Source organism: Manis pentadactyla, chromosome 2 (genome assembly GCF_030020395.1).
Source record: "Manis pentadactyla isolate mManPen7 chromosome 2, mManPen7.hap1, whole genome shotgun sequence".
Lineage (NCBI taxonomy): Eukaryota > Metazoa > Chordata > Mammalia > Pholidota > Manidae > Manis > Manis pentadactyla.
The window spans coordinates 217,618,029-217,631,970 of NC_080020.1; the positions used below are offsets into that span (position 1 = coordinate 217,618,029).

A 13,942-nucleotide genomic window follows, 5' to 3' on the forward strand; every position below is an offset into this window, starting at 1 on the left:
GCCCTTAGTATCCCTTGGAAGGACGAATGTCTGGAGGTTGTCCTGATGAAGTTCCAAGAAGACTCGGGAACTTAGGGGGAAAATGTCGCCTTAATGCCTTAACGGTGTTTTTAGTGTCCATAGTGGGCAATGGGTCAGAGTGGACGCTGGTCAGAGGGAAGGGAATGTGAAGACTCATGATCAGCAGATCTCCCTTAGACTTGTTTACGTGGTTCAATGGTTCTCCATCCCAGATTTTTGTTTTTTGATACCAGTTGCATCTGTTGCAAACCATTAACATAGCTAGTAAATTATGAGCTGTGATTTTCCAAACTCACTTCATAACCTATTCTGTGTGAACTGTGGTTTTTCTATGATGCTATTTTCCCCTTTGAGTATTGGTAGACATTAGGTGATGGACCACTGTTTTCACTCTTCAACTTTTTAAAGTATGCATGCTGATATTAAAGCTGTCCATCGTGTCTTGGGGAGATCTGTACTCACAGATAACCTTTTACAAGGCTGTTTTATTCACAGTATTGTAGTCACAGTAGCCAGAAAGGTAACCAGAGTGGATTATTTCAACTACAGTTCCCTTTTTCAGAGCCAAGGGAGCATGAGCCATTTGCAGAACTTACTGTTAGATACTCTCCTGGGAACCAAGCATGTGGACGGTGCAGCCCTCATTAAACTCCACGAGAGGAGCTTGTGTGTAACATCACCAGGATTTAGTGTAAGAAGAAACAAGTTTGGACATAAGCATTTTAAACAAACTTTTTCTGCAAAGCCATAGTGTATATTTTAAGTTTCTGGGCCAAATGGTCTGTTGTCACAACTACAAACAGCTACTCTGTTGTAATGGGAAAGCACCCATAGATAATACTAAAAGAATGGGTGTTCCTGTGTTCCAGTAAAACTATTATTTATAAACACTGAAATTTGATTTTACGTAATTTTTACATATCACAAAATATTATTTTCATTTTTTCCCAACTACTTAAAAACATAAAAACCATTCTTAGTCTGCAGGCCTACAAAAAGAGGGAGTGGGCCAAATTTGACCAGCCCACGATGGTTTGCCACTCCTAGTGTCTGTTGACCTCTGCAGGTAATGCCCAGGGACGTCCGAACACTTGTGAATGGATTTGCCAAGAACCCTTTACAGGCCAGAAGAGAAGGATTATATTTCAAGGAAAAGGACTACAAATGTGTCCGAGCAGATGACTATTCTCTTTATGCTAAGAATGTGAGTGCTCAAGACTTGAAGACAGTTGGGTAAAAAACTTAAGAATTTGACTCCAAATTTCTGTGTCCCTCCTGATCCCACTTATAAAACAGACTAAACCCGTTACTGCAATGGCAATGTTTGAGACAGCAATATAGTGCCAAGAAGACATATGTAAATGAAAGTACTAATAGAGAACCTGGTTTTGAAAAATGTTCATTCCAGAATCAAGTGAACCTTGGCTCTCTCTACTACAGTCCATTCTTCATATTCTACATCCTCCTTCTAAAAAGTAGTGATACCACTCTTGTGCTTAAAACCTCTCTTGGCTCTCTGTTGCCTACAAGGAATTAAGGAGATGAAATTCATATCTCTAGATCCTCTATATTATGGATTAAGTACACTTCATCCACATTTATAAACTGGCTTCATTTTAGATGAGGAAGCTGAGGCTTAACACAGTAAATAACTCTTCCATAGTCACGCAGCAGAAAATGGTGGGGGTGGGATTGAAGCCCTGAGCTGTCCAGTTCCAAAATGTATTATCTTTCCATTACATCAGTTGTTCTCATTGGGATAGGGGTATATTATAATCAGTTGGGGAACTTTTTTCAAAGTATACATGCTGTTATTACAAAAGTCTGAAAGTTTTTGAAAAAAGGCACCTAATGAAAAAGAGTAGAGGGTCCATAAACAACTATGTAAATATATGAATGTCAGGAAACAATGCAAAATATGGCTGGAGTAAAACTGCCTGTGATTCAAACTGAAAGAAGGGCATACTGTTTTATTCTCATCTAGGAAAATATTGGTGTGGTTGTTGTGAAGACCCATCTGTACCTTCTGGTGGCAACTTACGCTGAGGGCATGTATCCTAGTGTTTGTGTGGAAGCCACAGAGAAACTGGGTAAGGTTGTCTCCCAGTGCCTGTCGTTGTTCCCTGTGGTAGTCAGATCTCCTCACTGCAAGCAACAGAGACCCAATTCAAACCAGCTGACTTAATGTGAGCAGAAAGGAGGAATTTAATGGAAGGACACTGGAATTACTTACATAACCCCTGGGAGAATGGCGTGCAGCTGAGCCACAGGGAAATGGATTCCAGGGACTGGAACACTGAAGAAAGTCTCTAGTCTCTGTTTCTGAGGGAGTCACTTTTGTTCTGTCCCGTTGCAAACTGCCTCCTTCCCCGGCTAGTATCATGGCCAACCTTCACATCGTACCTCTTAATTCTTTTAAGACCCTGTTTTAACAAGTCTTGGGTCATATGGCTTAACTTCATATCAGTTGGTTATTGTCGGGGGAGGGCACACAGCAGAGTAATAAAACAGAGATGTAGCTGCTGGGGTCCACTCTATATAAAGGGCCTTTTACAGAAAAAGAAGTTACTGTGCCAGGCAGCCACCTTGTTGGTGTCTACTGCATTCCCCTTCTGTGTCTCTACATTTTTGAATGAAGATCTAATGTACTGGGAAATTATATCTATGAGAGTTGAGCTTTACAAATGACAAATTATGTTTGTGATTTTATTTTTTAATCCAAACTTAAATTCCTTAAAAATTTTTTTTTGTTGGAGTTGCTTGAGTACTCCCTTGAAATAGTAGAAGCCTCTACTTCTGCTAGTGAGGAAAGTAGCCATTCTTTCACCAAATACTCAGTGATGATCCACCATGTGTGCTGCACTATCCTAACAAATGAGGAAATCAAAGCTTGTTAAGATATAGCCTTCCATGCCTCTATACATGCTAAATTATCTTTCCTTTCTGTCCCTACCCCGTCACATCTGGTTGGCAAACTCCTAATCATCATTAAGCCAAGTGAAGGAAATAGAAGTAATGAGTCAGGAGCCAGTTACTTGTCTCATTACTTCTATTTTCTTCACTTGTTTTTCTTTAAATTATACTTTTCTCTATCAAAAAATTATACATGGTAATTATATAAAAATTGGAAAATAATTATGACTAGTTAGAAAATTTTATAATGAAAGGTTCTAAGAATGTAATGGATGTATACACACACACACATACATATGCACACTTATATATGTGTGTGTATATGTATGTATTATATATAACCCATACTAGAAAAAGAACCTCTTGGACAGGGACTGGGTCTTAACTATCCAGTCATCCTTGTGTCTCCACTATCTAGCTCAATGCCTAGCTCATGGTAGTTAGTCACTCCCAAAGTTTGTGGAGAAAATGAATGAATGAATGAATCATATTGTGATGATAACTTGCTGCTCACAAATAATATCCATATTTCATTTTCTTTCAGGGGAATATCTAAGAAAAAAAGGAAATTAAGTCATCAGAGGACTATGAAAAACAGCTTTTATTATTGTAGAAGAAAACTAGATCCTAAAGAAAAAGTCGTGCCTTATTTTTCTGGTTGAAAAACACTAGGTAGAAGATACTGAAAAGGAAGAATGAGTTGAGGGAGCAGTTTTTCTTATTGTAAGAGATCCTCTTCTTTAATTGGAAGTATTTGATCAACTTTACTTGTTTTTTTCAGCGTTGGTCATTGGCTTGAATGTGAGATCACTGACAGTTTCACAGGGCATGTCCTCCATGAGTCTCTTGTACTCCTAAACATCTTGCTGGGTAGGCCAAGAATACAAGGCCCTAACCACTCTTTATCCAGGCCATTTCTCGGGATTATGTTGCAGGAAGCAACCTTGAAAAAGGAAGTAATACCTCCCTTCACAACAAAGGGCCAGCTTGCTTACTGCCTGCTGTTAGAGGTAAATTCCCTGAGCTTCCAGTGTTCCTGTCCTATAATGCATGTGTGACATCCATCTGGTCCACATCACCCTTGTGGGATTTGGGGGAAAGGGGCAACACAAAGGCCACCTAACAATGGGCCACTAGTTTAGGTATTTGATGGACATTCTACACTCCCCACCATCTGCATAATCTGCTTTGGTTGAACATTGGAAAGTCCTTTTCAAAAATCAAAAATTTTAACTTTCTCCCTCCCTTCCTCCTCGTCCACACAACTAACTATGGTCAATGAATGTAACCTTCCCCAGAAAGGGTTCATCTCCTTTTGGTCACCTCTTTGGTGAGGATCAGGACATACCATCGATATGGTGGGGAGTTATAGAACCTGTTTTAAAATTTGGGGATTCCACCCTGACTACTCCTGAGCATGCTGCATCTTTCTTTCCCCTACCAGCAAGCCCAGGCCAGCCTGGTGACCCTCCAGCTGTCCCTGGGAAGGAAATACCTAGACCCTTTGCAGTTTTTGACATTATCAAGCAGCAAGGTGCAGTTTTCTCGGTTCCAACAACATGCTCTTTGGAGAAATGTGTCTTTTATTAAAGTTCATAAAATTGTCCCATTTTTGGGTTTTGTGTAACAGCCTTTCCAGGAGCTGATTTCCATATCACTCCTTTTCTAGCTTGGGTGCCAAGAACTACAGATTTTACCTAAGAACTTTACCACTAATCCATTCATGCACTTACCTATTGAGTTGCTTGATTCTTTTTTTAGCAAGAGGTAAAAATACATTTAAAATTCACTTATTTAGCCTTCTCTGAGTACCCGCAGTATGCTAGGTACTGATGATACAAAAGTTAATATTATATGTACCCCATTCCAGATAGGATTACAATCCAGTGGGGCAATCTGTAGTAGGAAGCCAAGGAGACAAAGTTTCTGTTGAGGTTTCAGGAATGTAGAAGAATCACAAGGTGCCTGGGTGCTTGAGCCTGAAACATGTAACAATGTATTCCCCCCACCGGACTCAGTGGTATAGAACAGCTTGTTGATCATAGTCAGGGAAGCCCATTAGTTTAAAACAAGGTATCTGGGTAACCTTTACAAAGATAGATTAAATTTTAACTAGCATCCTGAATACACCTATAGTGACCTAATAACTCCCATGCAACGGTTCCTCGGTGCTGACTCCCTCCTAAGCTTGTAGTGAATGTATAAAGGGCATGACCCTGCCGTACCCAGGGCTCAGCCTTTAGATAGGAATCTGCTGAGCCAGTGCCGGCACTAATGCTGCTTCTCACCAAACATCTCAGTGCCCCAACTCCTTGTTCGTAGTTCCTGCAGTTTCTGCAACAAACTTATAAATGAGTCACATCATCATGCGATAAATGCTGTAACAGATATAAAACAAAAAGTTATAGATCATAGAGCCCAAAGCAACTCACTGTGCATTCAGGGGCCTGCAAATGGCATTTGTAGGGACTACAGAAGAATAACTGGAAGAGAGTAAAGAGCATTCCAGGCTGCAGGAATAGCATATGTAAAGGTACTGAGTCATGAACATTACTGTTGTGTGGAAAGAATGGTGAGAAGTTCAGTGGGACTGGAAAGATAAATGAGACCAAAGGAGAGAAGGCTACTTTCCTCAGTGTCAATCAAAGTGTTACTGTAAGTAGATGGCCAGACATGAGCAGGGAGGGGCTTGGGAACTTTGGCTAGTATTTACATTTGGTTAGATGCTTGTTTATATTCTTAACATTCTGTGTTAACTGTTCTCATGGGATGTGGGAAGAGAGGGTATAGATAATAGGTCTGCCAAAACTGACTGGTTCCAACATGGACTAGAAGTTGGCCCTGACTTAACCTCAAAATACATTATACACTCATTAGCATTCTAAAAATCACAGCCCTTAGTGCCATGACAGTCCCTAGCGAGACCATCTAAGGACAAAAAGAGGGTGACACTCTATTTCCCAGAAAACCCCTCCCTATTCTGAGAGAACCCCACCTATCCTGATGAATATTCCACCCCTTGCTTATGCATAAGATCACCCAACCTTCACCTGACCCAGCTGATCATCTCTGGAGTAAGCCGGCACTCCCTGGGGTGTGTACTTTTGCCTTATTGTACTATATTATTTTACTCTTTGCATGACCTGCTTGGCCTGTCATGAATTCTTTCTTAATCAGAGTCAAGAACCTTCTCCCAGTTGAGGTCTCAGTGCACAGGGAGGTCTCCTGGGATTGGATTGCCCAACAACAAAAGGACACCAGGCAGTGCTGTGGTATGAACAGTACTTCTACAAAACTAATGCAATTTTTATTACAAAGGTAATACACAAAAAAAAACTTGAGAAAATAAGTTACTCATAATTTCACATTAAGTGAAACTGCTATTGATGGTTTTTGTAAATCCAGGGAGAGGAAATCTCAGGGCAAAATACCTAGCTGAAAAAGAAATCAGTCAAAGGGAGAAATAAAGTTTAAAACCATTTATTGCTTACAAAAAGCCATTTGGTGTCTCTCTCTCCTGCTAGGGCAGAAGCGAGTGAATCCTCCCCTCACCCTCTCAGGTTCAGATAAGCCCTTGGTTGCCCAGGTAATTACCCACTGATATGGAGATGGACTACTTCTCTCCAACCCTTGGAAATGCCTGTTGATGTGGAGAGGCACTAAAGCCAAGCGAGAGATTCTGGAAATAATGCAATTTTACCCAAAGTTTTGTTATTTTCTTCCAGTCTTTTTTCAATGTGTAAACTGTATACATTTTAACTTAACCTAGATCATCAGTACATGCGGTTGATATCCCATCTGTTCACTTAGCATGATATTATGAAATGTCAAATATTAAAATTGCTTAGAAAACATTTTAAACTATTGCATATCACATAATACTCTGTCAAAACATTTAGGTTATTTCCACTTTTTCAGTTCATGAATACATTGCAGTTTATAACTTTTACATAATTCTTTGTGTCTCTGATTATTTCTTTAGGTCTGGAAGTGAAATTTCAAGGTCAGAGTAACTTACAGCTCTCTGGAGTTTTTTTGTTTTGTTTTTGTTTTTTTCTTTACAGAGAAGGAGTTTCACACCATGGTTTATAAGAGGCAGTTGGGGATTTGGTAGGGAGGGGTGAGGGTTGTATGTAATTCAGCAGCTTCCTATGCTTGTGGGGTTGGGTCTGAAGCAGCCCTACTGAGTGCCCCAGTAGGTCAATGAGGACACCTAAGTCAGTTGAACTGGCTGAATCGGGGTTCTGGACAGGTAAGTTACTCTGAATTCCAGATAGTGCTAAATCATGGTGATATTGGATAGTTGCACATGTACAATAGAGAGATACTCATGAGATTTGCAGGACAAGCCAGGAACATTTGGGGACTTCAAGCCACAACTCCAAAGGAGGCCAAGCATGCCACAGCCCAGAGCTAAACAGAAGGCTAAGCTATCAATGCTTCAGGCTAAAATTACCCAGTATCACCAAAACAGAATGGACTAAAGCAGAGACATGGAAAGAACAGCACTCAGGTCTGCAAGGTCTGAATATGTGAACATACTAATGTGTGTAGATGGAATGTGTAATTGTAAAAAGTGGAAGCTGCTCGCCAGGAAAGCCCAGGCAAGGAGTCACTGGAGCAAATACTGGTTGAGAGGATTTCACCCATTCAAGGTGGGAGGATCCTTGAATAAACCACGTCATCTGGTACTTTCCTGCAGCAATTCTCTGACACCACCTGGGTGTCCTACAATTCATTTCTATTTTGACAGTAGCTACCTGGAGTTAGTGCAGACACCACAGGTTAAGGGGCTCAGTTCCATAAAATTGCCTCCACTTCAGATGCCAGCCACAGCTCCTGGGTCCCCAGGAAACCCACACTTCTGACCTGGCTACAAATTTGGAGGTTCCTTTGAGTCCCCTCAGGTTTGATAATTTGCTAGAAGTGTTGACAGGCAGCTGCGTCTGGGAGGTTTCTCCCCACGCACCAGGTGAAACCTCAACCTGGATGGGGAAGAGTTCTTGACTTTGAATGAGAAAGAATTCTTGAGCAGGTCAGAAGAGCATAAGTAAGGAATTTATTAGAGTAGAAATGAATGGAAGTGAGATGGGGACGCAGCAGAGCACAACTCCTGCCCTGTTAAAGTACAGTATGGGCCCTGGAAACAGACAAAATCTTACCAAACAGAGTGCTTGAGATTGAAACAATATAACAGTTACTTCCCCATCAGGACCTAGTGGTATAGAACAGCTCATTGCTCATAGTCATGTAGGCCCATTCGTTTACAATAAGGTATCCAGGAAACCCTCACAGAGATAGGTTAAAATATAACTAGCATTCTGGCTGAACCTACAGAAAACTCCCACTGCAGCAAGCATAATAGCCTAGACACCAAGATCCCAAGCAGCAACCTTGCCCCTCCCTGCACCTGCAGGGAGTTCCGTACTTTCTCTTATCCTGAATAAAGCTCTTTCTCTCTGTAACTGAATAAAAACTCTCTGTAAATCTCCAGCCTTGTCTGTTCACGAAGTTCATTCTTTGACTCCACAAACAAGAACCCCGGCTTCAACAACAGCCTTTCAGGCAGCTAAAAGCAAGAAAATGCAGAGGTGCAGGGGGGAGGGATAGGAAGCTTGCTGCATAGATAGGGTCACCCAGATGATAGGAACTTGCAGGCCCAAATCAGAGCTCTCAGCAGCCCCTCTCTACTTATCACATGTAAAATGGAGACTTGGAAATACAATGAAATAGCAAAAAGACAAAATGCAGTAAGCTGAGCAGTGAGGAAGCTTTATTTAAAGGTATGCACTTAAAGTGCAAGCGTCCTCAGAAAGCAGGAATGCTAAAAGGCTGGGAGTTCCCTCTTTTAAGGATTTTTCAGAGGATCAGAAGGTATAGATTTTTAAAGTGGTCTCAAAATGCTTACCTCCAGTGAGAGATATTAAGTCTCTTCTATTATCAATCCTCCAGTTAATTTTGCAAAATTAACAGAAGAAATTGGTCAGTTCCTCTCCAGGAGAGCAGTTTCCCTCTGGGTACCTACCTATCAAGACTGCCTGCCCTGCTCCCAAAGAGGGTTGAGTTACTGTCTGTTGCCAAAGAGTATGTTAGGAATCATACTTCCCAACTTCCTGGTTTTTAAATTAGAATCTTAGCCTTAAGATGGAATCTTTCCTGTTCTTACTATACTGTTATATCTCAGCTTTTTTGGAAGACTGATCATGGTGCTTGTCTCCTGTCTCTGCCCTATGTCAGAATGACTCACAGAACTCAAGACAGCACTATACTTATGATTACAGTTTTATTATCAAGGATACAAGCCAGGAAGGGTCAAATGGAATTGGAGCTTAGAGCAGGGCATTGGGTGGGGGAGGGTCAGGGCTTCCGTGCCCTTTCCAGGTGCACCAACCCTCCAGGTACGTCTATGTGTTCACCAACCAGGAAGTTCTCCAAACCTCATAGTTCCAGGGGTTTTATATGGGGTTTCATTAGTACACATGGTTGATTAAGTCTTTGTTCACGTGATTGAACTCACTCTCCAGTCCCCCTGCCCTCCCAAGACATCAGGGGTTGAGGCTGAAAGTTCCAACCACCTCATCAGTTTGGTTCCTCTGATGATAAACCCCAATCCCCAGACCCCGACCCCCCACCAACTCTCAGGAGCTCTGTGCCAGGAACTGGGGACAAAGACAAAATTTATTTTTACCACAGCTGGTCTTAATGGCAAGGTCGTACCTGGTATAGGGATGGATAGATCTTGCTACCTTAGCCATTTTAAGTATTATACATTCAATACATCTGTAACTCCAGGGAGAGGAAATTCCAGGGAAAAAATACCTCTAAAACTAAAATCAGTCCAAGGGAGAAATAAAGTTTAAAACCCATTTGTTGCTTACAAACTGCAGTTCGGGGGCCATCTCTTTCCTGCTCTGGCAGAAGCAGTGAGACCTCCCCCCAACGTCTCACATTGAGGTTAAGTCCTTGGTAGCCCAGGTAATTATCCACTGATATGTAGATGAACTACTTCTCTCCACCCCTTAGCAACACCTGTTAATATGGAAATACACTAAAGCCAGGCGAGAGATTCTGGAAATCCTTCAATTTTACCCACAACATCTCAGTCATGAGTCCTGGCTCACCATTTGGCTTTCTATGTAGTTCTACCTACAGATTTTGGGATTCCTCATGCCAATGATTTTTCCTTGTAAAATTAGCACATTGACACCTGGATTTTATAGCTTACTTATGTGGGTTTACCATATGCTGACAACCTGGAGCTGTGAGCTTGCAAGGCAGAAGGTCTGACCCTGGACCATGGGATCTCTAAAATACTGAAGACCATCATGAAACTTCTTGGCTGCTCACCAGCTGGTCAGCAAGCCTTTCCTAGCACACAACCACTACTGCTGGGTGCCTAGTAGGAGTCTTTTTCATAAACCTCCTCAAGGTAAATGCCTCACTGTCTGGTGCCCTCCTTTGCAGGACAGTCCAGTTGCTTCCTATAATTCTCATGACAAAGTTCCAATTGGGTTGAGCTACTCAGAGAGACCTACAAAAGTGACCCTTTGGTGGTAGCTGTCAAAAGCTCCATAGTAACTACCAGTACCTGTGGAGGTACCCAGGGAGCAGGGAATCATCTGCAGGGGTCTCCAAACTAGGGAGATCTTTGTCCTGGTATTCACAAGGCCTTTAGAAAGGACACACAAGTATAAATGGCTTTAAGGAATTAATTTATTCCAGATCTTCAACTTCCACATGAACTTTCCTAAAACTGATGTGCTATGATTGAGGAGTCATGTCAGCTCTGCCTTCCCACCTCCCCTCTGCAGCCTCCTTTCTCCCAGCATACAAAAGAAAGTGTGGGTAAAATTGTAATATTTCCAGAATATCTCACCTGGCTTTAGTGCATCTGCATATCAACAGGTATTCCTCAGGGGTGGATAGAAGTTCATCTCCATATCGATGGGTAATTACCAGGGCAACGGAGAGTTTATCTGAACCTGAGAGGTGAGGGGGTGGGCTGGTTTTGCTTCGGCTGAAACAGGAAAGAGAGACAGCCCAGACTGCAGTTTGTAATCAACAAACAGATTTTAAACTTTATTTCTCCCTTTGACTGATTTTGGCTCTAGAGGTATTTTGTCCCAGGATTTCCTCTATCTGGAGCTACAGAAAGGCATTCTTGCATCCAGCCCCAGCCTTACTGTGATGCTAGGCTTGGAATGTAAGAACTACAACATGCAAAGGAAAAGAATATAAGTATTTTTTAATTTTATGACCTCTTCCAACCTTTACTGTCAAAAGAGACATCATATGTGAAAGAAGGCCCATGAGAATAAAGCAAAAAGAACAACAGTGAGAAAATAGTGAAAATTTTTGTATCATAATTCATTTAGGAGAAGGCCCCATGTCTTATGACCTATATTTCTTAAAAATTAGAAGCAAGATGGATGTCACAAGGACATATATTAACACGATTACTTCAACTGCAAAATGAGAAACCTTTTCTGATAGGAAGTAATTTGATTTGGCTGATTAGTTTAACAATGAGGGCTGACTTTGCCAGTAAGAATGTCACACATGTTTTTCGGAAGTGAGTTACATCTGCAGCTCCAAGATGTTAATGAAAATATATCTGAAGCATGTAATAAGTTAAAAGGGTTTGGATTTTTTTTAATTGTCTTAGCAAAAGTGTATTGGAATTTACATTTTTACTTTCTGAATCCTTTGTGAGTTTATCAATTTACACGAGGTGTGTCTAAGTGAAAAAAATAACAGATATAATTAATAATCATTTCATAAATCTTAACAAGCTTTGTTGGTATACTCCCAGAAGCTGAGAACCTGAATAACACTTTTAACTGGGTAATAAATCCTTTTACAGGTTAAGTGGTTTCCAAGTCTTTGCTTTTAATGGAACGAAAGGAAGACCTAGTTAAATGGCCAGTTAATAGATCATTGAAAATAATTTTTGATGAAAGATCGTCATGTGGTTTTTATTATATAACTCACTCAGTTTTTCAAAGAATTGGTTGACATTCCTAAAATGAAATTTCTCTTTCCCATCTAATTTATGCAAATTAGGCTCTTCACTGCTGGTCTATAAAAATGAAAAATAGGAAGCAAACTAATGGTAAGCCCAGTCTCATTCTAGCAATAAGTAACATTCATCCAAGGATATAATAATTATTTGGAAAAATACAGCCCCGTCAATGGTCATTAAGAGATGTCTTTCTAATAAAATTCTTCTTTTTTTGTCCAGTAATCATTAATCTTTAAAATAATATTTAAATGATATAAAAATAATTTAAAATAATGTTGGTTTGGTCAATTGTGGACTAATATTATTGTAATGATAATTAAACCCAGAAGAAATTTAACACTTAGAGTTCTGTGGTCACAGGAAATTGTTTTTTAAATTAATGTCAGTTTGTACATATCTTATCACAGATAAGAATGATCAGTAAAACATAAAATATGTAAGTATATAATTCTATGAGAAAAACAGAATAAAAATATGAGTACTAGAAGAAAAATGACATTTTAAAACTTTCAACTGTTAAAGAACTTTTTTTAATGAATGGACATTATTCAGTGGATGATTATAAATATCAAATTGTTCTGAAATCTGGATTCCACTTGATGCATTTAAAAGACTGATGTAAGAGTTTAAATGTTAGTTTTTATGACTAGAAATTTTGTTTCATGCTATTTAAATCTAAGATGAATGTGAGAGGATAATCTTCGAAAATGCTTTTTTATCTATTTGGGAATTAAAAAGTGTGAAAACTACTGCCTAGAGTAAGAAGAAAAGCCTTGGGCCCTGAGTCATGTGATGGGTGCCCAGGAAGATGGCAGGGACAGGCAGCCAAACAGGCAGTCCCCAGGAGACCGAGGTGGACAAAGGGCCCTACCAGATTGAACCCCAAGCACCTTCCTCTCCCAGAGCCTTCCTAAGTCTCTGCTCCTGGGATTTGCCCCATGACCTTCAGGATGGAGTGCTCAGGGAGAGAGGGGAGACAGCCCAGAGAGAGTCCTGCAGGCATGGTACCCCGAGGTGAACTGGCCCAGCTCCTCCAGGGAAGTGTCAGCCCTTATGCTGTTCTAGTACCATGAGTCATTCACCGAGCTGCTGGGCCACCCAAGCTTGGGCTTGATCATCAGAGAAGCTGCTGCCTGAAGGTGACTCAAGAGCACTGGGTAGAACCCTTTAGAAGGGCTGGAAACCCGCTGGACATTTGGGAGAGATATTCCCCCAACCCCATTTAACTTTCAGGGTCAGAACAGCAAATGCACCCTCCGATCAGTTGGGTTTCAGATCATCAGGAGTGCTTCTGCCCCATTCCTAACACAGATCTTGTTTGTTCTGCTAAAATGTAAGCCTCTGGGGAACCGTTTAGAGGCCAGAGATGTAGGGTACTGTGGAATACTGCCACAGCAACCAGTCACCTGAAAATTACTAGTCAATCCCAAAATTTGGATCTTGACACCTTACAGACTTACTGCTGGGACAGTCCCTGAGTGGGTGAGGAAGCTGCTCGGATCTGGAACTGACCTGAAGCCAGTTCCAGTTACTGAAAGTAGCTGTGGGGAGCTGGGCCATGGACGGCTGGAAATGGGGCTTGGGTTTACAGCATCCAACTCAGACTCAGGAGAGGGATGCCAGCATCCATGGGCTGTCCTCACTAAGTGGAGTTGGCATATCCATCAGTGAGCAAAGAACCTGCCCTGTGTTGAGTGCCCTCTTTGTGCCTGGCACATGCTAGCTAAGTGGATTCTTTAATTTAACCTTCACAAGGACCCAAGGAGATGGGTATTTTTGTCTTCTCTTCAGGGATGAGGAAAGTGAGAAGAATAGCCAATCAACTGCTCAAGCCAGAAACTTGGAATAAATTCCCTTTTTCTCTCCATCCCTGCATCCATGTCATCAGCACGCACTTTGGAGTCTAGCTTCCCACAATAGAACTCAAATTGTCTCCTCCCCATCCGGATGCCATCCAAGCCCAAGCCATCTTACCCAGTGCTTGCA

At 41.2% G+C, this 13,942-nt stretch overlaps 1 protein-coding gene across 1 annotated transcript; it reads left to right on the top strand.

Moving 5' to 3' along the window:
- The first annotated feature begins 595 nt into the window (after positions 1 to 595).
- Positions 596 to 3,507, top strand: PFN4 (profilin family member 4). Its single transcript, XM_036881631.2, has 4 exons — positions 596 to 712; positions 1,088 to 1,225; positions 2,006 to 2,111; positions 3,479 to 3,507. Exons 1-4 carry the CDS (start codon positions 596 to 598, stop codon positions 3,505 to 3,507), a joined length of 390 nt encoding a protein of 129 aa, XP_036737526.2.
- Positions 3,508 to 13,942: the final 10,435 nt, after the last annotated feature.

Bases quoted from the DNA above. Each gene is read 5' to 3' on its own strand.
- PFN4 (XM_036881631.2), top strand. From the start codon at position 596: ATGAGCCATTTGCAGAACTTACTGTTAGATACTCTCCTGGGAACCAAG. The intron at 713-1,087 runs GTAAGAAGAAAC...TGACCTCTGCAG, and splicing joins TAACATCACCAGGATTTAGT to GTAATGCCCAGGGACGTCCG. The intron at 1,226-2,005 runs GTGAGTGCTCAA...ATTCTCATCTAG, and splicing joins ATTCTCTTTATGCTAAGAAT to GAAAATATTGGTGTGGTTGT.